Below are 25,902 nucleotides of genomic sequence, written 5' to 3'. Positions count from 1 at the left end.
TTTTTTGGGTTATTTGCCCATCCCCTGCGGTGAAGGCATGCCTCAAGGCTATTGTTTGGACACAGTTCACCTCACACTGCATTGGTCACAGACAGGGCGTGGTTTAGAAAGGCCACACTTACGGCTTGGAGACGAGAAGGGAAGGAAATTACGGGAGGGATGAGAGAAATAGAGAGGGGGGCTCTCTGAATGCTTTCCCCACTATTTAGGAGCTGACAGGAAAACTGGGATATCCCATGGGGGGGATAAGGAGAAAGAGATACTCCCTCTTTTTTGAAAACAAAGCTGTTCTGTAATTCTTCTCAAGTGCACTGGTGCAGCTAACCAGAGAGAACACCACGCTAGTATTACTTCCTTTCCTTGGAAATTGTGCTAGTTCTCATGCCGCAATACCTGCAGCGCTCTCTCAGATCCAGCCCTCATTTTCAAGTAACTTGAGAGCCGAATTAAGAACTAAGGGCCGATTGCACAGAACGCGTTCGAGAGTTCAATTAAAAACGGCACTGTTTTTAATTTCTTAAATATGCACTAGACGTACGTCTTTTGAAACATACAGTACAGTAAACTTTTTTGGTCTGTAGAAAAATATCCTTCAGAAATCAGTCTAATATGCTGATTTGCCGCTCAAGAAACATTAATATCTTTGTGGACACATTGTCAGGATCCTTTGATGAGTAGAATATTCAAACGAACAGCATTTATACAAAATAAATAAATAAATAAATATTTATGTGTATATATATATATATATATATATATATATATATAAATTTATGCATTTATCAGATGCTTTTATCCAAAGCAACTTACAGTGCATTCAGGTGTTCCCGGGGAATCGAACCCCCAACCTCTACCAATTGAGCTACTGGAACACTATATATATATATACACACACACACACACACACACACACACACACACACACACACACACACACAATTAATATATTTGTAGCAAATGTCACTACTTTCATTTTTCACCGATTTAGTGTATTTTAACACCCTGTCAGGTAGAAGATCTAAAAATATCTAATTTAAAGATGTATTTTCTGAACTTCAGAAGTCATGACGAACATTCCTGTCATCATTTACTCGCCATCATGACCTTCCAAACCTGTATTACTGACAAAAGATATTTTGTCTTTACATAACATTTTCTAGATTTGCTCAGCTCTAAATGTCTTTTTGGGAAAAAAAAAACTCTTTGGGAATCAAATGTTTACATTTAAGAATTGTTTTTTTTTTCAGTATTTACAAATGACAGGAGAAATGTGTGGAAATTAGTGTAGAGGTGGCCTAGAACTACCTTTTCAGAAATGGTATCTCAGGTTCTTCAACTGGCACCTTGTCTGTGAAAAAGGGACATATGTAACAACCAACAAACATTGCTTAACCTTTCCAACAAATCCTCAAACATTCACCCACAAATGAAACTTTTCAGACAAAATAAAATCCCACAAAACCAACGAGGCGCAACACCTCCCAAAGGCTGATTTAAAAGCAATTTAAAACATCACCTCTGTCTGCGGGGACTTTATTAAGTTCACTCTATCGCATTTCTCTCTGCTTATCACTTTCTCAGGGTCGTGGGGTTTTAGCATCCTATCTTGCATGAGTCCCACTAGTATTGGCATAAATCACAAGGGCAATGCAAAGCCATAAGCTCCACCGCAGGCTTGTGACAATCTTTTTTTTTTAGCAGTTTAAATATAGTATTAGCATGTAGCATGTAGCATTGCTTTGTGTCAACCTGGCAGAGGAGCTACAGTTATGAGTGGTACTCTATTCAGCACAGCTTAGGAAGGAAAAACGGCCTGTTATTGTTTTTATAGGTAAGACAGGCTGATAGGTTTACATGTTCAGATCGTCTCACAGCTCATTTGGGCTAGTTTAAGTGAAGATAACATCTGATAAGGTTTTGTTCACATGTTGTTTGTTTTTTTTTACGCAAGAAAGTAGTTGTTTGGACTTCAGATATGTGGTTTATTAATAAAGATAATGCCCATTTGATAAATAGCTTCAGCATTATCAGAGATGTGAGCTCCAGGTCATCAGTGGCCGTTCAATGCTTATGAACCTGCCTAGAGCAGCCTTGCCTTGCTTTTATTCAAACTAATGTTTTCTGCTGAATATGAGATTGAGCTGAACAATGAATGCTGTATCAGATGCAGGTAATAAAACTCGCTCAGTCCGTATCTTTCTCATAATACTGAAGTGTGATACACAGCACAACTGTGTAAGGGAAACAGGTCAATTTAGCTCAAAGGGAATCATTTAAGATTTTAAAGGGAATTTGAACAGAATCACTGTTTCACGGCTGCTCACGGAGACGCGCCTGCGGTTCAGTGAACGAGCCATTTAACATCAAATCTGCGCTGGATACTAATATCCAAACTATAGTGAAAACACTATCAATTAGCACAGTAACAAGATCGACATTTTAAGACATTAACTTGTAAGCACAAAACACAAGATACTTCTCTTTTCAATATGAATAAGGCTTTATTAGATAAATCTAAGACATATAAACTAATCTAACATATAAACGCACGCACGCACACATTCACACAAGTTGCAGGAAGGTCGAAAGTTAGGGAAAGATGAGTTTAAGAGAATGGAAATATGGAATCCCAAGTTAACAGCAATACGTTAAATTGCATAGACATGAACAACCATCAATCACGTAATTAGCGCTCGCATTGAGTTCCTCAATGGGGTTAAAATTATATTAGATACACCAGCACAACAAATATCTGGGAGTACGTTGCCTTCGTTTGCTGTGAAAGGGACTCCAGTTGAAAGGGGTATCCCGGTGTCGCTGATTGGCTGGAAGTTCAGTAGTGAAGTGACGTCTTGGGAAGCCCGTGGTTGTTGGGCGTTGGCTGAAAGTGCAGAGTCGTGTTCGCTGGTTGAAGTTGAATGGACGTTACAAAACTTAACTCAGAACACGAAACTCTCAAACGGAAAAGAAAAGAAATAAAGTTTGACGAGACTAGGTTGTGTTCCTTTTCTTCGTGGTATCGTAGCAGCAGGCAGGCACGCTGGAACCGCGCTCAAAGAACATTGATGACTAACCGCATGGCTAGATGCTAAAAGCTAAAGCTAGGTAGCAAAGCTACAAGCTAAAAGCTAAGAGCAGGCATGACTGATAGCACGAGCAAGGCTGGAACTAAAAGCAGACTAAAAGCCCGCATGACTGATAGCACAAGCAATGCTAGACTAAAAGCCGACATGGCTAATAGCAGCAGCTAGACTAGAACTAAAAGCAAGGCATGACTGATGTCCAAGCAATGCTAGAACTAAAAGCCAACATGGCTAATAGCAGCAGCTAGACTAGAACTAAAAGCAGACTAAAAGCAAAATTTCATGGGATCCAAAGTATTTAAAACTTCCTTGTTGGCCACCCCTCAAATGTTGCCTTGACCAATCAGATATGTTCTTGGGGTGGGTATCATAAATCATTTGTTTATCTTACCAAGCATGTGGTTCTTGCCTCACAGGGTCTAATTTTGGACATGATTCCTATAACATGATTATGATATATTTTACAAATAAATGATTGTCAGGACAATATCAAGCAAGAAAATGCGATTATTTCAATACTAGACATGACTAGGTATCCTATAGTTATCAAAAGACATACACAATAAGTGATTATACATGATAGTCAAATGTGTGGGTTACACGTAAATGAATATGGAGTTAAGCAATGGAATGATTCATTCATGAGTCTTTTTTGAGTTCATTCTGGTCCATATATAATGTATAAAAAGGGTTTCTTTGCCATTCTCTGGCAAAGGACTTTTCTGTGAAGACAAAGGTCTAAAGCCCTTCCCCCTTAGGAATTTCAGTCTGGTTTCACTCTCTGGGGGGGGGAAGTCAAAGCAAGTATTTAACTTGATCTCCTGGGTTTACATGTGATGTCCAGCGTTGCATTCCAATCACAAACAATAAATTTGACAATCTCTTCTTCGAATTAAAATTGTCAATAATTGTTCTATTGGTGTTAATGTTGAAAGCTGTTGTGTGAACAAGTTGGTTGGTTGGTTATCTTGCTTGGTTCTTGTGGCACTAGAACTGATTTATGACTCCCTGAGGAATTCAGCTCATGTTTCAATGCACACAGCTCTGATAGACTCTTTGATTTGTCTGATTTGACTCATTTCTGCTACAACTGGATACACTTGGAACGTTCATTCCTTCATTACTAAAGTTCTAAAGTGATGTTTTTGAAATAGTCAAGGAGGCTTGGGCTCAGCTGTTAAACTGTCAATTTGTAGTTCTGCATACAAAATGATTTTATAAGACACCCGGTTGCTTATCTATCTATTTGTCTATTTAGACACTTGTGCTGTCAAACTGTACCCATGTGATATTGCTCTATATCAGCATGGCTGTGATACAGCCGTTGGCCACCTCATGTAGAGCGATATCACATAGGTACTTTGAGTTGCTTAATTGAAATCTAATAATAGTACTATTACTGTATTAAAAGTTTACTGTATTATGTAGAGCTAGACACACACACATAAAATATTATATAACATTTAAAGGCTCAAAATGGAACGTCTATGTCCAATGCAATAAATAAATAAAGTGCCAGTGAATACATCTGATTAAGACCACATTGTGAATTTGTTTGGCTTGACTTCTTGGAAGATCTTGTTTACTGCTTGTCCTGGTCTATGGACCATCAGACTTCACAGCTATAGCTGTCAATGAGGCATGCAGCTCTCTCATGCCAGAAATAATACCAGGGGCCCATTCGCACTATTACCATCGGTCAGTCACAGAGAAATGGCCAATCGATTTGCTAACATGTTTTCTCTTCTGCAAACACATCAACCTTAACCCGATCTCCTCCACTCTCCATCTCACTTACTCGTTTTTTAAATGTCTCTTTCACTGTTTACTCTGCCTTAAAAGTTGCATTTGCCAATATGGCAATTGTCTGATTTAAACTGACACCTAGCTGTTTAAAGGGGTCATATGATGCAATTTCAAATTTTTCTTTCTCTTTGGAATGTTACAAGCCGTTCGTGCATAGATGAGATCCCTAAATGGGCAAAGATTAAAGTCTCAAACCCAAAGAAATATTCTTTATAAAAGTTAAGACTCATCCACGCCCTCCTTAACCGCCTCGTTTAAACACGCCCCCCCCCCCCCCATGTCTATGTCACTGTGTGGGAAGATTTGCACAACACTGCATCTTTTCACGCAAAGAAAGAAAGAATAACTTTGATTTTTGCTGAAGTATTGTTGCCACCACTGGCATGTCGTTGAGACGCTGTGTGTTTCATTGTTAAAGAAATCTACTTTGTTTGGCCTTCTTAAAGAAGAAACAACTAGAAATTAGTGGTTAAGTTGTATTCACAATGCTGTTACAGGACAGTTCAACCCATATATTCAGATCTGTGCAGCGCATTTTACGAAGGACTGTTTCCTGAATTTGGGAAGGCTGTGCACAAAGGTTGTTTCTATAAAAAGTGAGGCAATTTCAACTTTGCAATGACAGTCTAGCTCTTCTGACTCACAGCCTGTAAGTACATGTTTTATATTGAAATAATTTCCCAATTATGATTCAAACACAAGTTTTGTTGTTTGTTCTTTCTCTGATCACATATGCAGACATGGTTTTATGTTTAATCGGCACGATACACAACCCATCACGTAAAAAGACAGTTTAAGTCATTATAATAAGTAATTATGTTCCCACTGGATGCAACAAATACCTCATTTGTAATGGGTTATATTGGTTTTGTCTCATAGCATCAGGACACAGCATCACGGTATGCTAAGGGGCGTAACATTTCCATCACATGCTTGAGGTATTCGGCCAATTACGATGCACTGGATAGCTGGCCAATAAGCTTACACCTCGCCTTTTCAGATTGATGAGCTTTTTAAAAATCAATGCATAACAGAAAGAAGTGGCATAGAGGAGCAACATTAACATACATTATGTGGAAAATAAAGTGTTTTTTGAACCTCAAACCCCATAAACACATTGCATTACACAAAATAATGTTCTTTTTAACAATTTCATACGACCCCTTTAAAAAGCCTTCAAATATAGAGAATAGAAGTAGTATGGATCACTTTTCTGATTCTTTTACATCCTTTCACTACCATCCATCATCATTCTTTCTTGTGACATGATAGGTCATTGAGATTGTCCTTTCAAGCATTACTTAATCTGGATGGTGACTTCTCCACTTTGCAACCTCAGACTTTCCATCAGGCAGTCAAGAATGTGCAGATGTCATTTTCTCATTTGTCATGTAAGTGTTTGTCTCCAGGGACACAAAGACTCATTGCCATCTTTCTCAGATGGGATGTAGGAGAAAGAGCTCTGCTAGACCCACTTTTCATTATCATACTTTTCACATACTGTCACTTGCATTTAGAGGCATAATTTGTTTGATTTGAACTTTGTGGCGTGATACCTCTTTTTTAAATGTAGATTTGACACCTAAGCACCAACTAGATGGAATTGTGAATAATAAATTATGTTTTACCAGTATTGATTTTTAGAGAACTGTTTCCATTTTAAAAGATCAGCAAATATATATTGTGTGTACATTTATTTTTCCCTCCTGGGACTTCATGTGTGTCTGATTATGGTAATTTAGTCCATTCATTTATGAATCAAATTGTTTGAAAATTCTATGAAAATGCTAAATTACCTATCTACCCTTGACTAGGAAGAAAATATTTATAGCATGCAGATGGCAAAGGCAAAAAACAGAATCAGAACAGAGGTTGGCTGGAGTAGTTTTATAACCACTACTGTATAACCATTCAGTTTTAATAATTGATCTAAGACCACACCTCAGATATAATGATCCCAGCAAAGGGAAACAATACTGTTGGAATCACATTCAGATTTTTTATTTTTTGGCTGCTAAACAATACAAATATTCTTGCCTGATTACAATCAACTCGAGTGCTTGAGAATTTAAACTGGCAGTTAACATAACTGTAGTGGCTGAATGTTTTAGGAATAAAAAAAACTAAAACAAAAAAAAAAGTTACAACATCCATAAGAACGCTGAGCATGTGAACTCCCTGTATAAAAGGTCACACATTCTTTTCTTCTTTTTGCTCTTACTGAAGTTTAAAATGAAGACTAGATTATCGTAAATGAAGTTCTGCTGAAACCAAAGACATTCTGAAGATTTTCAGTTTTATCTAAATTGTAAGGCTATGATAATTTGTTGAAAAATAAATATTAAATAAAAAAATAACAATAATTAAAAATTATACAGAAAATGCAAAAACAACATGTCTGAAGAAATGTAACATCAAAGGAAATTCTTGCTCTAATGTTTTTATGGGTGATTATACATTTTTGGGTTATGTGTGCAACTACACGTTCACATATGTAATTCCTTTTAAATATCATCTGATGCTATCTGTTCTTAAGATAATTAGTTACACACAAGTCTGAATTTCAATCTCAATCTGATAAGCCAAATCACATCCTCTCTACTAAAAAAAAAAGAAGCACTGTATTGATAAAATTTTTTCCTTGTTAGTGGTGCTTGCTAAAGTAAAAGAAAAGTATCATTATAACAAACATTCATACTGCGGGTTAGGAATTTAAACAAATCTAAGTATCACATTTTGCAGCATAACCAATTATGCAAATTATACTGCAAATTGTGCTGCTTGTTGAGGAGAAGTAAGATATTATCTTTGTAAATAATCCAACTTGATGATCAAAACAAGTGGGTGCTGGGGGGGGGGGGGGCTGTATCCAGTTTGGCCATAACCATCTAGAACAGTAGTTCTCAAGCAGAGTGCCTCAGCCGAGGCTTAGAGAACTTACAAATTCTGAAATCATACAATACTGCTATTATATTAATACATGCTCACATAATAATACTACACCCACACCACTTTGGTGGCAAACCTTCATATTCTACAGATCAATCTGGTCTTCTCCTTCAGATCCTGTCATCACATAATCTTCACTTGTCATCTGAAGATGGAGCAGAGCCAGAGAACAACTGGAGGATGCCACATCTCTCCATTAGGCTGTCATAGCTCATTAAACCCCTGCCCGCTTTCAAGTTTATATTCAGAGTGTGTTCGCCGGCAACACGGGGTAAACATTTTGCGTGTCTGTAACCAAGTGAAAGACGTTATTAGTGGCAGTAAATGGTTGTGCGGCTCGTAAAAGGTCAGAATAGTGGAAAAAATACATTTTTGCAACAAAAAATTAATAAATAAAGAAACCATTGCGAAATGAAATTGTACCCAATCCAAATCCAGCCCTATACCAAACATGACTTTTCATGGCCTTAGCCCTTGGCTTGATAACAACAGAAGGATGTGCGCAGAACACAAATGAACTCGAAACCCTGATTAGAGGAATGCTGTTTTTTGAATCAGGAGGCGGGCGGATTTGTGTGGTAAACTATGAGAGCAACTCCCATATACAGCAGGACAGAGGAATGTGTATCTGATTACATTCTGCCTTTTCAGCCTCTGGCTCTCCCATGTAAACAGTCACCTGACTGAGAGAGAGAGAGAAATAGAGGCTAAGGGGGGGCCAAGAGAGAGGGAAAAGCATTACATCAGTGTGCTGGTAAAGAGGAATGTGGGTTCACTGCAGTGAGATGCCTTAAACTTAGGTGAAAAGAGATAGAGAGGACAGAGCTGTGCTGGTCCTGCTAATGACACCTGTTCAAACACAGTTCACTCTCACTCTCGTTCATCTTCATCTCGCTCTATCCATCTGAAAGCATCTCAGTCTGCAGAAGACAACCAGGGGGAGGGCCGCCCACCACTGGGCTGCCCTGCATGTTGTAACCCCAGTAACATCATCAACCTGACAAATTATCAATATATTAGTCCACGTCCTGCACACCCAGACACTGTTCAAACTGCTTAACATGACCTTTAGCCTGAATAAAAAACTGCCTTGGGCTATGAAATCTGTACAACTGAACCGGACAGCTCTCACCACACCTAACTTCCATTTCGGAGAGAACATGAAGTGAAAGTTGAGAGGGCGAGCAAAAGAAGATGAGTCACAATGCACAATGATATATGAGCATGTAGGGTAGCTTTGGTAACACTTTACAATAGGGTTTAATCAGTTAATGCAATTGATAACATTAACATTAAACAACAGTTATTCAACATGAACAACTGTTAATCTAGGTGAATGTTATAAATACACTTTTGCTCATTATAAATTCAGTTTTCATGAAAAGGCTGAAAGAATGCATTGAAATTATGCATTTAATTGATCAAAACTGTCAGTAAAGTAATTTAAAATACCTTTTTAATGTATTCTTGATCAAATGCAGCCTTGGTGAGCATAAGAGACTTCTTTCAAAAGCATTTTTAAAATGATCATGTACATGTATTTGTATTATGTAACTTGACATGTTAAACATTTACTAAAACTAAGATAATATCACAGTCTCTTTAAGGCACTCATTCCATTCAGTGGCCATCTTTGAAACACCTCACAAGGATGCAAGTGCATCTCTTTGAATGTGGAAACAACAAATTATCTGAAACTGTTCACTATACTTAAGATTCAATTTTATATTTAAAATCACCAATGAAATCTGACAATAATGGTCTCATAAATGTTGTTTCTTTCGCACAAATGTCATTAAAACACTTAGTGCTGATGCGTACGTCTCTCATGCGTACGTTTCTATAGCAACCAGGACTTCTAATGGCAGCTGAGTGAGAATAAATGTACTTAATATTATAACAAAAATTAATTATGCATTATTACATGCGAGTAACCCTAAACTAAACACTAATCCTGACCCTAATCATATAGTAAGTACATGTAGTTAATTAATATTACTCAGTACATAAATGTATAATTACACTGTAATAAGGACACAAAATAAAGTGTAACCAAATACTGTTTAATAATTAAGTATCATGAACTAACAATGTTAAACTATGTTAAACATTGCAGTTTAAAATTGCAGTTATCATCAGATTGAATGTGATTTTTCTGTGGCATCAAAATTGCAAAAAATAATAGTGTTAAACACTATCCTGTCTGCCATTGGTCGACAAACAGACAATATCACCTCATGCCATTGGTTAGGTCAATACTGCGGTGTTGGGCTTGTCAAGATGCTCACAAAAGACACTTTTTGGATACAACACTCTACAAAAAAGTCTGTCTTAATAGTCATCTAAATGCTAGAAGATAGGATAAAAAGTTGTATTAACATCATAAAAAAGTCAAACTTTACCTTTAACTAAGTTTCAGTATCAGAACTGATCCACATGTTTTATGTTATTCCCTGTGAATCAGTCAGAGAGCGAAGTTATGACGACAACCGGTCCCGATGTCAGCTTTCATTTTTCTTCTCTCTCTCTGGCCTCTCTCTGCCTGATATGTCACAGCTGCATTGGAGAGCCGTCCCACTGGCTACCCAGGAAACGGGACATGGCAGTGAAGAACGGGATCAGCTGCCTCTGTCCTCCCCTCTTTACTTTCTTCTCTCAACAAAAGCTCATTCCCACCCACACACCCCCTTAAAAATTAACTATTTACTGTTCTCCGGTCTCCACAGTAACAAGTTGAACTGTAGCACACAGACCAAACACTGAAGCAAAACTTGACACACATCTTACCGTGGAGGTGGTGATGGTGGTTCTGCTGGTTGTTCTCCAGGCCAACAGGGTTACAAGCCCCCAACTCGGCCAGTCTGCGGCTGGTGGCAGAGAGCTCAGAGCGCAGGTTGGTCACCTCCTGGCTAGCCGACTGGATGGCCCCATCGATCCGCTGAGCCAGCTGCTTGTTGTCCTCCATCATTTTCAGGATTTTGCCCTGAGAAGCAAATCCACACAGAGTTGCATGGTGTCAAGGGCTCTGTCAGGGGGTAAAACAAGCTGCGGGTCCCCGGTCCCCCTTTTATCCCTCCTGGGCTGCCACAGTTTAGACCATACATACGAAACACATGCTGGAGAAGAGGAAAAAAATTCCAAGTCTGACTCCCCTCCTCTTTATCCCAGCAGAAAAGACCTAATCACTACCTGTCCTCTCTTAGTGTTTGAAAGACAGCTGAGCGTGTGCTAGAATAAGAGAGAGAGAGAGAGCGTGTGAAAGAACGTAACAGACAAACGAAACAGCAGGTAGAGGAGTGAGAGAGAGTTCCCGCTGAAAAGCCGCGCTCCCAGCAGCTGCTTCCAGAGAGAACACAGTGCATTGAGAGATGACATGCTCTCTTTTTAACGGAACATACCATGTGTGCCAGATTTCTGGGGGAGAGAGGGAGGGAGCTAAAGTGTGATGTTTCTGAAACTCTGAACTGCAGGCTTTGCCTTGGAGAGCTTCCCCGATCTGAGCAGTTTGTAATAAGAAAGTAACTGCACTTACATGGAAGAGGTGGAAAATAAATAAGACTTTTTAGCACTTCCTTGATCCCTTGACAAACACTTGTCAGGTTGGATACATCTATTTACTCTGATGAGTACTCCTACCCCTTTCCCTTTCTTTTCATTACATGTTCATTCTTTTGTCCCTGGGAAACGCTCCCCCACTCATGAGGTTGTGGATGGGGGTGGGTCGACTCAACTCAGAGGGAGAGGAACTGGGCAGACCCCTGCACTGGACACGAGGGACAACTATTTTTCCGGCCCCCTGCACGCAGGAAGTGAAGAGAATTACACTGAAAGCAATCAATCTCCTCGCAGGGTCAAAAGTTTGGGGCTGATTTTCAAAAGCCCTCTGGTCTTCAGAAGCAGACCCAAAATGGTTTATCCTTTCCCAGAAGTCTTACGCAACAGATTGAACAGTCTTATGTCCTTTAGGCATGGGAATAAAAGAAGCTCCGATGCTTTTCAGTGAGATGCTGGTATATTACTTTTTGATTAACCTTGAGGTCATCCATAACATTAAATGCCCCTTCATTTATGCCAAATATTTAGCCTTTTGAAAGAGAAGTGGGGGAATCATTAGATCTGTTGATATTTTTTTATTTATTTATGCATTTGGCAGATTATCCAGTTACATTATATCAGTTCTAGGGGTGACCACGAATAGTCGACGATTCGATGCTTCGATTCGAGGAGCCTGATTTGATTACCAATCTCACAGTCGAATATTCACGGGCTGTTATGATTATGCCATTCTGACTATATGTGGGAGCTCAAATGTCTGATTTCACATAGAACCTGCAGATTTATTTGATCAGGTAGGGTTCAAAAGATTTCAAAACATTTCAGCTGGTTTATATATATTGTTGATATGTTATTTAACTGATATAAAATGCGTTTGGTTGAGTCAAGCGCTTCATTGTAATACTTTGGTGATAATTTCTCTTTAGCACGCAAAGCGAGCAGGACGAACAACAAGGCAGAATATTAATAACTATGACTGGGACTGTCAAACACATACCATTATAAAGAGAACACAATTATAATAAACACAGTGTATTTTTAGAGTTTGACTGCTGTGTTTTTGCACATTGTTGCTTGAAGAACGCGTCCACAAAATGAGTTTGTTCAGAGCCGTGCAGACATGTTCATTTGCATTCGGGCTCTTTTTGCAGATAAATCCTAATATTAATGTTATGTTGTATAAATGACGAAGCGTATTCTACATGAAATTATGAGTTTAATCCCATTGATTAAAAACTTGCTGTCAAATGCTCACTTCAACACATGCAGCTCAAAACAGAAATGCAGAACATTAATAACTATACTGTCATATGGCTTACTTTATAATGAGAGCACTATTGTAAAAATTATGAATTGTTATATGGTTTCACTGACGTTTAGTGTTAACTATCTTTTAATCAAAACATAAAACATTATTTACCCCATTTTATCTGTGAGGCGTTCGTTACACATTTTCCCTGTGTTTTAACATCAGTAATTATGGCTGTCAATTGTCTGACTTGACTCAATGTATTTTGCCCCGTAAAATCAGCAAGATTAGAAAATCCTTAGAAAATCAATTCATGCATTAACTGGGGCAAAACTATGAAAAAAGAAAAAAAAGAAAAGAAATTAAAATAAAATAAAAAGAAATGCTTTTATTAAGTGAATTATATTCCTTTTAAGGTCTACATTATATTAATTCATGTATGAACTGGAGTTACATAATAATAATAATGATAAATAATTAACTGTTTAGCATTTGTCAGTTGCTTTCATCTAATGTGAATTATCTACACTGCATTCAAGATCTTCATCCTATCGGTTCATGTTTTACAAGGAATAATAATAATAATATTAATAATAATAATAAAAATGTAAAAATAATTTATGCATGCATTGCATCCAAGATTCAAGATTTTTTATTGACTCATAGATTACCTGGGGTAAAAGGTAACAAAACAAATCAAAACAAAACAAAAAACAGGAAAATACCATAATTTAAGTTCAATAAAATGCCAGCCTTTGATTAGCAATAGCAAGGACAATTCATTATTGTGTTGATATGACCTCATCAATCTATATCATGGGTTTTTAATTTTAAACCAAAAAGAGCCAGTCAAGATAAATACCTTTATCAGCTGTTAGAGCAATTGATCTTAGATTCGAAGACCAATCTAAGACCAAATGCAGAGACAAATGCACATTTGAAGTGAATTGGATTGACTGCCAATCATCTAGTTTGAATCAAGGGTGGAAGAACATTGTTCCAGCTGAATTTAACCCCTGCTTATGACTATAATCAACACCAGCTCTTATTGGAGTGCCTTTTACAATCCCCAAGTAAAACATTGGCTGAAAATAAGCAAAATCACTCAATTCCTAGAGCAAATTGATGAGGTGTGAGTGAGAGAGGCAAATGTGAACCATCACACCAAAAACAGCGAACACCTATCATTTCACGGCTCTGACTGAGAAACATCCTCATTAGTATTCACAGGAAGCGATGCCAGAAATGAATGGGGCACAACAGAGGAATCCACACTAAAAACAAGCATAAAATTTGACAGTTTATGACAACAAACTAAGTGTTTACTGTCTCAGGATTTTCATTCGCATCCATCTCACTCATGATTGAGAGATGGCTCAAATGTAACACAAACAGCAAAAACAGCAAAAGTCGCAAAAAGTTTTTTAGTAGGTTCCAAACGGATTCATTTCCATAAGAAATGAGCTGGAAAGAGCGCCACATCTGCTGTGCTAACACCATTCATGTTGAGATGCAGCTGAAAAAGGCAGTGAGGCAGAGCTTTGTTTTCAAATCCACTATAGTCACTCAAAAGAAAAGAGAGAGAAAGTTAGACAGAGAAAGAGAAGGAGTGGTTGAGAGAGAAAGAAAAAGAAACATGTTAGGGAAAATCTAGTCCAGTGCGTTTCATATTCTGTGGCTTTTCCATTCCGCAGAAAACAGTGAAAAGATTTCAGTCGTATTAAAATCACCTCCATTGACTGGAACATACCAGGCCGCACAAAGGACCCAGAGTGAACAATGCTGAATGTCAGTGAGAAAAGACAAAGGGCAGGAACTGGACAGCTAACAGTTGTTCCATGGCTTATACAACAAGGCTTTATCCCAGGCTTTGCTGTTGTCACCTGCCTTTTGCCAAGAATATGCACAGGCCGCTTGCCAAACAGAGTCAGGTCTGCAGTCAAGGGTGCTTTCATGCTGCCTTAAATTCTTTAAGAAAAAGCTCAGAACTGCCCATGCTAAGAGGTTTGATTCGCAAACATGCCACACACTTTTACATCAGGTTTTTTTTTTATGATGGCTATCATTTGTGACCCTGGACCACAGGACCAGTCTTAGGTCACTAGGGTATATTCTTTTGCCAAAAATCATTAGGATATTAACTAAAGATCAAGTTCCATAAAGATATTTTGTAAATTTCCTACCGAAAATATATCAAAACTTAATTTTTGATTATGTATTATATGCACAGCTAACTTCATTTGGACAACTTCAAAAGTGTTTTTCTCAGTATTTTCAATTTGTTTCACCCTCAGATTCCAGATTTTCAAATAGTTTTATTGTGTGTCCAAATATTGTCGAATCCTAACAAACCATACATCAATGGAAAGCTTATTTATTCAGCATTCAGATGATGTTTAAATGTCAATTTTACAAATTACACTTAAGACCAGGGTGGTCCAGGGTCAAATTTATGATGGTTATGATTATATGAAGGTAATCCAGTCGCTGGAAAGTACTATCTCTGATTATGAGTAAACAGTAAGATATTCAGAACTTACTTGCTAACAAAAATTAACATGACATCATTACAGCTCTGATTGGCATGACCACACAATTATTAACCTTTCATTATCAACTATATTAAGGTGTGATATGGAGAAAAATATGTACTTAATACATAATGTATTAAGGTTTGGGGCAAGGAAGATTTTTTATATATATATTAATGAATCAAGGATGCATTAAGTTGAGCAAAAGTGGCATTAAAAAAAAATCCAGCTTTAAATAAATACTCCTCTTTTGAATTTTCTATTCACTAAAGAATTTTGAAAAATCTTACCATTTCCACAAAATTATATGACAGCACAACTGTTTTCAAAATTGATGATAAGAAGAGGAGTTCCTTGTGCATCAAATCAGCATCTTTGCCATCACAGGAATAAATTACATTGTAAAATGCTTTAAAATAAAAATCAGTTGTTTCATATTTTGTAATAATATTTCACTGTAGTACTGTTTTTACTATATTTTGATCGAATAAATTCAGCCTTGATGAGCATAAAAGATAAAAAAAAAAAAAAAAAAACTTCCTGGCCCCAAAATTTTTAACACTAGTGTATGTGTGTATGTATATATGTATCAAAACAATTATGACTTAAAATGTTGGAGAAGTTCAATGAAATGTAGGCTACATTTGCTTCTTAAAAATGTAAAAGTCATACACTTTAAGTCATCCACATTATCACCTGTGTTCCACATAATCCATTTCTCTCAATAGGAATGAAATATCTCTGTTCTAATTAAAGTCGTATAAGACATATAGATTTGTAAAGTAAACAATAATAAACAGATACATCTGTTAAAAAGATCTTTCTCCATCATTTTATATAAATATGCTGCAGGATAGCTGTGTTTGTATGATCGTCTGAACACACAGAACAAAATGAAATCATTTTAATTTCCAATTTAGCCTAATGTTTCCACTAAATAATAATCAAACTAAACTTAAATGTGTTTGTTAAAAAAGTATGATTTGCTCAAATAATGTGTTAACATTGGCAGCCCTAAAACCCCAAACCATTTTTTTGTATTATTACAACTGAAAAACCGTAAACTATTACAGAAAGCTAAGTTGAAAGGACAGGCTAACCTAACTAATTAAAAAACGATAATAGCCTGGCATCAGGTGATTTATTCATCGCTGGCACATCCACTGACATGACCCAGGCGCTTTCCTCTTGAGGTGTGTCTGCTTCTCTATCGAAAAACTTTCTAAATAGTTATTATACTTTGGTTTATTTGGTTGCAGCTGTAAATAGCATGTGATTAAGCAAGTGCACTTAAAACAAGCTATTGATAAACGGCCACAACAAGAGGCTGGTCTGGTTAATTGAATATCGATTCATGCCAGGTGAATTATTTGCTGTTTTGCTCTCAAAGAGAACAAGAGAGTTCGGTGAGCACAGCCAACTTTTTATAAGGCTCTTATCAGGGTGCTGTGTGAAAATCCTTCAACTGCCAACTCTCTTTCCTCACATGTGTCAATGTGTGTGTGAGGGGGCATGAGAGGACTGAGTACAGAGAGAACACAGGCATGTGTGAGGTCAAGGGCTCTTCCCACAGACTTTTAACAACACTGAATGTGTGTACTATCTGTGTGTGCTATCAGGGTGTCTAAAACCACAGGAAAGAGCAATATCATTTCCGGAGTAGAACTTGAGCTTGCTGAGGAAGAACAGGCTGAGCTCATGTACTTTCCTCACTCTTTCCTAAAGGGTGGGTATCCAGATTATGAAGATCGGTTGTTTTTGGAAGATGAATGAACAAAGACCATTTATACATACTGATGGGTAGTTGACATAGAAAATATTTTGTTGCTGTTATTTTTTCCCCCACCATTGTTTAACATCCTCATCTAAATTTAAATGGTTCTAAAGTGTAACAATTTTCAAAAGGAGAAATAATTATATATATATATATATATATATATATATATATATATATATACACACACACACACACACACACACACACACACACACACACACACACACACACACACACACATATATATATATTTATATATATATATATATATATATATATACACACACACATATATATGCTCACCAATGCTTCATTTGATCAAAAATACAGTTAAAACAATAATATTTTGAAATGTTTCATTTATTCCTATAATGGCAAAGTTGCATTTTCAGCAACTCCAGTTTCCAACGTCAAAGGATCTATCAGAAATCAATTTAATATGCTGATCTGAAGCTCAAGAAACATTAATATTATTATTAATTAATGTTGAAACAGTGCTGCTTAATATTTTTGGTGAAATCTGTGATTCATCCTTAAAAGAACAGCATTTATTTACAAACAATTTTGCAACAAAGTCTTTACTGTCACTTTTGATCAATTTATTGCAACCTTGCTGAATTGTTTTTGTAATCTTATTGATCCAAACTTTTAAACTGTATTGTATCTACTTTATATGCAATCTATTTTAAATGAATAGAAATATAATTGTGACTTTATATCTCACAACTGCAAATTTATTTCCTTCTCACAATGTGACTCTTTATTTCTATATTTCTTATTTTACACTTTATCTTAGAATTACCTTGGTGGAAAAGAGCTAAACGTAAACGTTTGTGCTTTCAAAACAGTTTCTGGCAACTAGATCTCTAACTAGATCTTTAAAATGTTTTGAAATTGCAAGTTGTACAGTCAATCTCTCATATAAGAATGGCGGTCACTTGAAATTTAATTAAAGACACACTGCTCTGCTTAGTTTATTTAGTAAAATGAACAGCAACCTCTTAATAATAAGACTATTGCATTGTGTGAGAGTGTGTAAATGTCATAACTGGGCAGATGAGAGAGCATATTTCATGTTTGTGTGTGTGTGTGTGTGTGTGTGTGTGTATGTATGTGTGTGACTGGCAGAACGCTGCAATTGGGCTTTGGTTTGGTGTCCCAAGCACTGTGAGGGACAGAGAGGCATTGACGCAGAGCAGCGCCAGGGGTGGCAGACGGAAGTGAGCCCCTCATTCTTCATCTCTTATTGGGCTGAATGAATCCGCTGACTCCTAAAATAACAAATACAGAACAATGACGGAGCCCGAGAGCATGAACAGACCCCCTCTCCTGCTACTTATCAGTCAAACATCCATCATTATTAATAGGCAGCAACAGGGCAAGATCTGGTCTCTGAAGAACTCATGTGAAAGCTACAAAGATGTGTAAATTATAAAAGAACAATGTCTGAAATTTAAGGTGCAAATAATTAGGCCCAAAGCCCAGTCAAGCGTACACCTCCCAGCACACCATGTGCACAGCCTCACAGGGAAAGAAACATGCTGTTTCCCATTAAACCGCTGCTGCTATAACCGTTAACACTCCACATCACCATGGAAATAACCAAGTTAATCTCCTAGGCAACAAAAAGAGAAACATATTAACTTGTATAATAAATGGAATTTGAGAACATTAAGAACAATGATCTTTGCACTACAGTCAAATGTATATCAATTTTCCTGCTCTAGGCTAGTGCTGGTCTAACTGGGTTACTATTATAACAAAGACGTTCACCAGCATTACCAGTTGATGAAACTTACTGTACATGATCTAACAAAGTCGTGCTAGTTAAGTTGGGCTACATTTACACTAATGCATTTTCATTTTAAATCGCATAACTTTTGCTATATTTACGCCTGTCGTTTATACTACCCCGGTGTTTTTGACCCTCAAAAACGCTGCAGACCCCGTTTTAGTTTGAAACCTCTGGGGTTGCGTTTCAGTGTAAACAAACCAAAACTGAGACTTTTGAAAACAATGGCGTGGCTGCCCACATTCACTCTGCGTATCCTAGATGACCTTGTAAACAATAACCACATGCTCGATTGTTGTACCTGCATGAATGGTCAGGCGACATGCATTTTTGGTTGTGTAGTGTGGACGGAGAACGTTTCTGAAAAGCAGTGAAAACGCAAGTGTAGATGAGAATTATTTTCATTTAATTTTCACACGAAAACCCACTAGTGTAAATGAGGCCTTAGTTAGAGACCTGGCAAGAATAGAATGCCCACATTGCATACAATCTGGCAAGCGCTAGCAGAAAACTGTCGGTTCCAAACCTTACGCAACTTCAGGGAACTGGCAAAGTTCACTAGATTAGTGGCCTCAAAGTTTACTTGCAAATCTTTTATTTACTGTACTTAGGACAAATCCTTCTCTATCAACTGTACGTTTTACAAAAGATTTCAAATAAATGATTTTATTTGCAAAAAATCATTGCAAATAGTTTTCAAAAAAAAAAACGCAGAACAACAGTTTTCGCAATATATCGCAATATTTTTTTCTATTCTCTTTAGCCAGTTTTGCCTTTTTCCATGAAAATCCATTCTTGTTGTCACAATCATCTAAGATATTGGTCGCTAAAAGGGGCTAAATGAATTGCAGCTGATAAATTTTCATTTCATCTGTCTATGCAAGTAATTCATGGCCAAAATGAGCTTTGAGACCCATACATTATGCAAGAAGTCAAACGGTTGGCTAGGCAATAGTACAGTAGGGGCACAACACACCAGCAACCACAAAACAACATCCGCTGGTGATCATTTCTGCTGATCTTTTCACCAGGGAGCTTATCCATATCACAAGCAAACAACATCACAGATCCATTGACACATCAAATGTAGCCCCTATGTCCTAGCAAGGCAACTTCAGCTCAAACACAGATAAATCCAGTGTAAATGAAGCCAGGCTGTTAACTGAGATAAGAACTGGGAGTCTGACAGCAAGATAACAATCCATACCTCCCCCTAAGCTCAACCAATAGAACAATCCTATCCCACGTTCAACTCCAGTGCTATGTTTCCCACTTTCACCAGCGTTCTAGATAGAGGCCTAATACCCTCACACAGCGGTACAATTTCTCCAGTTGTGGTGCTGAGATGCTGAGGGCCCTAATGGGGATTACGATAAGACTTGCCTGGGAGGTTTTGAAAGGAGTGACAAGAAAGAAATGTTTTCTGTACGTTGAACTTTTTGGCTAGATTGACTTTGAAGGGGCCAAGCCATTAAATCAAAAGTGAATCCATATCAAAATGCTAAAATGTAGACAGGATTTTTCTGTCAGGGGCCACACTTAAATATAATCAGACGATGGCCGGGCTTTAGCCAGAGATGAGATGCAGGTGACTGATACAGTATAATGACACTATGCTGGACAGGGAGATATATAGATGACACACTCACTGGAATTATCCTCTCACTGTCAGGTCTAAGCAAGAAGAGATGGCTATTACTGTCACTGCTCGAGTAATTACCCTTTTCTAACAGACACTTAAACAAGCAGGTCTCATTTGGTTAGTTCTTAACACCATGAAAAGTTTTTTTTTTTAGACAAGGAGTGAATGGATTGAAAAGGATGGGCTTTCAAAACTTTTAATACTTTGACTCGCGGGCAGTGCGCGCATGAATAAAACTCATTTATGGTTCAAAATCTGTTTGATTTCTTGTTTGCCCTGTGGCCGCTGCGTCATTCCAAAATTTGAATAATGTGATTTTGATTATGAAGCGATGAGATTGTTTTGCAAGCGGCGGCGGCGAACAGGGCATGAATGGAATGTGCGTGTTCAAGGGGGTTTGTGAGAAATGATTTAGAGAAATGAGAGTGCTCATGTCCTCCATTGCAATGCTGATCTAATGATTACCAATGAAAAAGTATTGCTTTAGGCACGTGAATAAATAGCCCCATTACCACTCACTTGTACTCACAGCAAACGATGCATGCGAAAAGATCAATGAGTTGAAAGGGCTGGAGTGCATGACATGTGACTATTGCAAGCACTGCATTAGGACAGAGTTCATAGGAAAAGGAAATTAAGTTTGATGCAGTTAAACTAGATTTGCATTTCCTGGAGCAAATGCCATCGCTTGTATGGCAGCATAGGATTGTGTTATAATTTAAAGAAACTCTTTAAGGGCTTCGGGTCTCTGTAAATGAAACTGTCACACACCTGGACTCATTTAATGTGTTTTTGCCCGTGACCCAGTTTCTGTCTTTCCGTGTTTGATTAGTTCCCAGGTGTGTCCATTATCTTCCTCATGTGTTCCATGTCCCTGTTAATTTCATGATTCCATCCACCTGTGTTTCCCCAATTATCTGTTGTTCATAAGCCGTGTCCCTTCAGTTCTGTTTTGTCGGGTCTTCTCACTTGTGCTCACTTGTGACCACTTGCTACTTACGTGTGTCTACCTCTGTGCTCCATGTTGGATATCCCCTATGTTGGATATATTAAAAGCCTTATTCCGTTTATCCTCGACTCCGTATTCCTTCAGGCAGCGTAAATCCGTGACAGAAGACCCGACCAGAAAGAGAAAGTAGAAAACTGCGTCTTTCCCTCCGTTTTGCTTCCGTTTTTTCTCAGTCTTTTTGTTTTGCTTTTGTTTTTTCACAGTCTTTTCTTTTCTTAGTGTCTATGGATCCCCTCTATCGTCCCGAATTCCTCATCCTCCTGCTGAAGCAGGAAGGACGTTCTCTCGAGGACCATACCAGACAGTTTTCCCTATTAGCTAATGCCACCAGCTACCCGGACGGCGCGCTCTGCACCTTCTACAACACCAGCCTGAACTCCAAATGCAGAGCGTTGTCGTCCGAAGATGGTCCTCGAGAGGATTTCGCCGCATACGTGGAGTGGACTCTGGCGAGAAATGGGTCACCTCTCACCGTCTGCCCCATAGAGGACCTCGCCAGCCCCACTCCCGACCCAGAGACCAGCCAGCCACCATCACGCCGCACGGAGCCAGAGCCCACCGCAGCCGCAGAGCCCGAGCCATCCACTGACAGGGAGCCGGAACTCGAGAGCGCGACTGACCAGGTGTGTGAGCCGGCAACACCGTGCATCGTGGGAGTCCTCGTGGAGATCGAGGGCGTGGAGGAAAGCCCTGCCCACACTCCTGCGACTGAGGGTGAGCTGTATACAGTCTCTGAAGGTCATAAGGAGCAAGCTCTGGATCTGATGGACTGGTCTATGGAGGTAATCCCTAATTTTCCTGTTTCCCCGCTGGTTCCGTCCAGCCCTGATTCCCCTGTATACCCTCTCAGTCTCCCACTCCTACCTCCTCCAGTCATTTCCTCTGCTCCATTTCCGCTGGTTCCGCCCAGCCCTGAGTTTTCTGTTTCTCCGCTGGTTACGCCCAGCCCTGAGTTTTCTGTTTCTCCGCTGGTTACGCCCAGCCCTGAGTTTTCTGTTTCTCCGCTGGTTACGCCCAGCCCTGAGTTTTCTGTTTCTCCGCTGGTTACGCCCAGCCTTGAGTTTTCTGTTTCTCCGCTGGTTCCGCCCAGCCCTGAGTTTCCTGTATCTCCGCTGGCTCCGCCCAGCTCTGAATCTTCTGTTTCTCCGCTGGTTCCGCCCAGCTCTGAGTTTTCTGTTTCTCCGCTGGTTCCGCTCAGCTCTGAATCTTCTGTGTCTCCGCTGGTTCCGCCCAGCTCTGAATCTTCTGTGTCTCCGCTGGTTCCGCCCAGCTCTGAATCTTCTGTGTCTCCGCTGGTTCCGCCCAGCTCTGAATCTTCTGTGTCTCCGCTGGTTCCGCCCAGCTCTGAATCTTCTGTGTCTCCGCTGGTTCCGCCCAGCCATGAATCTTCTGTGTCTCCGCTGGTTCCGCCCAGCCATGATTTTTCTGTTTCACCGCTGGTTCCGCCCAGCCCTGAATCATCTGTGTCTCCGCTGGTTCCACCCAGCCCTGAATCTTCTGTGTCTCCTGTATTCCCTCCCAGCCTCCCTCTCCCGCCTCCTCCCAAACCTGCTGGTCCCTCTACTCCTCTTTCGCTGGTTCCGTCCAGTCCTGATCCTCCTGTCCTTCCTCCCATCCTTCTCCTCTCTCCTCCTCCTAGACCAGCCAGTTCCTCGTCATCCCTGTTGGTGCCAGCCAGTCCCGCAGCTCACCCTCAGTCCACGCCATCGGGGCGCGGTGGTTCGCCGCTGGACTGCCAGTCTCCAGCTCCGCCTTGGCGTGTTAAGGCCCTGTCTCCGCCTCCAGCCTCCGAGCCCTGGACTCCTCCTCGGTCCTTCGACCCAGCGGCTCCGCCTTGGCTCTTAGCTCCCTCGTCTCCACCGTGGCCTGTCATCCCACCTGCTCCACCGGGCTCCCTCGTCCCTCCGGCTCCACCTTGGTCAGTCGTCGACCATCCGCCGCCTCGGGACTCCACTCCTCTGGTTCCACCTCGTCACTCCATCCCTCCGGCTCTGTCAGGCTCCTCCTTCCCTCCAGTTCCACCTCCATCCTCGGTCACTCCGGCTCCACAGCGGTCTGCCAGGACCCCGCCTCTGCCTTGGTCGCCTGAGCCTTCAGCTCCACCTAGGCCCTCCGGATCCTCGACGTCACCCTGGCTCTGCGGCTGTGCTGCTCCATCTTGGGCTCCTCACCCACCGGTGCAGTCTCCGCCTGTCGGCCCCCTGGTGTCGTCGACCCTTCCTTCACCATGGCTCCTCCCGCCGTCGACCCCACCTTGGATCTCCGTCCTGGCTGGTCTCTGGTGGACCATCTGGCTCCTCCTGCTCCTGTCTCCTCCCTGGCTCCTTCCTCCGTCGTCTCCTCCCTGGCTCCTCCTTCTGTGGTCCCTGTCTGCTGGCCCCCTCCTGGAAGTCCATCCTCCACCGGAACCTCCTCCCAAGTTCCCACCTACGCCTCCCCCTGTTGTTTCTACGGTGCGAGGACGCACCTACCGGGAGGGGGGAGTACTGTCACACACCTGGACTCATTTAATGTGTTTTTGCCCGTGACCCAGTTTCTGTCTTTCCGTGTTTGATTAGTTCCCAGGTGTGTCCATTATCTTCCTCATGTGTTCCATGTCCCTGTTAATTTCATGATTCCATCCACCTGTGTTTCCCCAATTATCTGTTGTTCATAAGCCGTGTCCCTTCAGTTCTGTTTTGTCGGGTCTTCTCACTTGTGCTCACTTGTGACCACTTGCTACTTACATGTGTCTACCTCTGTGCTCCATGTTGGATATCCTCTATGTTGGATATATTAAAAGCCTTATTCCGTTTATCCTCGACTCCGTATTCCTTCAGGCAGCGTAAATCCGTGACAGAAACGCTGCAGTAGATGCTATTGTCATGACACTCAGTGGACTTGTTTTTGGTCAGCTGAGGAAAAATCAACTCAAGACAGCCTAGAAAAGATTGAACAATTGCAACTCAATATGCAAATAGATGTGCAAGAGAAGACCGACCAGAATTCAAAATAGAAGCCCAAAATAGAAAATGTAACATCAGGGATGTGCGTCATTCAGAATTGAAATGAGATTGTCTTTCAATTTTCAATCAATTCCTGAACAGAGAAAATCAGGATGCAGGGTTGCAATTTGAAATTGAATATAATGCAGTTAAATATAATTTCAATAAATAAAATTCACTGGAATTTCAAAAAGACAGCTGGATAGATAGACGGACAGAATGATAGACAATGATAGAACTATATATACTGTATATGGAAAGATAGAATGATAAATAGAATAACAGATAACAATATAATGATAGATAGAACAATATATAGACAGATTAATAGATAGAATGACAGAATGACAGACAGAGAGATAGATAGATAGATAGACAGACAGACAGACAGACAGACAGAACAACTGATAGACAGATGCATGAACAGATAGATAACAATAGATAGAGCCAAACAAATGCCTTAACAGTATTTCTGAGTAGTAACAATACTTGCAACACCGTAAAAATTCTGTATTTATCATTGACACAATATTGTTCTCTATTTATTTCAAAGACCGTTTTCTATGGTTGGTAGCACTTAAAAAATCCCTGCAGCTTTTGCACAAGGAGCATAACTCATCCGTACCTGGAAAAGGCTGCAATGCAGCTAAAGCTAATGTGGACCTGAAGCTGTGAGTGAAACTGGGGGAGTAGCCCGGTGCTGCAGCCTTAATTCTCTTTGCGTATTCTGTCCTCTTTGACATCACATTCCCTCTCTCTCCCCTGCCCCCTACTGGCCTTCTGCTCTCATTATAACCTCACCAAGCCCTATAGGGAGGACATGTTGTCATAACTCTGTGGATCAGGACTGTGTTTTGGTCTCTTTGTTGTGGCTCCCTCCCACCAATCACTGGCTCGAAGCCCCACGGACACTGCCATTTAACACAGACAGTGAGGGATGTGTAACACATGGCGGCGCGAGGCATGGAGGGGGAATGCGATAGTGTTGACACTGACAGTGCATGTCAGCACTAACCCCTTAGCACCGCTGTGATGTCTAATTGATTTCCTCACTCTTTAAGCAGATGCAATTACAGCCCTCATTGTACGGAGACAAGGGAGATGGTGTCCGGAGGCTTTATTACTTACATAATACTGCGAGGCATATCTAAAAAAAATTGCCGCCTGGTGAAGTCAGTGTTCACTAGAATGTCTATAGACTCAAACTAAAATCATGCTGGATGAAACTCAACGTAACCAAGCCTCAAAAAGAGAAAAACATTTCCACACTGAATGGCACTTGAGCAAGGATATTCACCTCACAGTGTCACTTCTAGAGAAGTCGCTGAGTCAAGTTGTCTGACAGAGCATTCGTTTTCCATTTGAATTAATACATTTTCCCTAAGGTCCAGTTATTATGTGAACAAAACTTTTAGTGCAAAACAGTTAATTACCCATGAATATTTTCCACTCTTCGCTCAAAGCTAATTAAGCGTCAGCTGTGGTTGTCTTTAAAGCCAATATGACACAGTTTCTGCCAGTCTCG

General features: G+C 39.9%; 1 protein-coding gene across 6 annotated transcripts in view; it reads right to left on the bottom strand.

The window, feature by feature from the left end:
- The window catches only part of LOC128022286 (kazrin), a 161,715-nt gene that overhangs the window by 62,303 nt on the left and 73,510 nt on the right, over nucleotides 1-25,902 (bottom strand). For 4 of the 6 annotated variants that reach the window (XR_008185895.1, XM_052609663.1, XM_052609668.1 and 1 more), the window contains exon 3: nucleotides 10,626-10,821. The exons of 1 other annotated variant lie outside the window; for it this stretch is intronic. Coding sequence is in view for 3 of the 5 variants with exons in the window: in XM_052609663.1 (XP_052465623.1) it covers nucleotides 10,626-10,821 (196 nt within the window). In the remaining 2 variants the exon portion in view is untranslated. Of the gene's footprint in view, nucleotides 1-10,240; nucleotides 10,436-10,625; nucleotides 10,822-25,902 lie in introns of those variants that run through there. One more of the 6 variants, XM_052609665.1, reaches the window with a different exon arrangement.

This window comes from Carassius gibelio, chromosome A11, assembly GCF_023724105.1.
Source record: "Carassius gibelio isolate Cgi1373 ecotype wild population from Czech Republic chromosome A11, carGib1.2-hapl.c, whole genome shotgun sequence".
In the NCBI taxonomy this organism is placed as follows: domain Eukaryota; kingdom Metazoa; phylum Chordata; class Actinopteri; order Cypriniformes; family Cyprinidae; genus Carassius; species Carassius gibelio.
The sequence above is the reverse complement of the archived record's forward strand: the minus strand, read 5'-3'. Positions and strand labels throughout refer to the sequence as shown.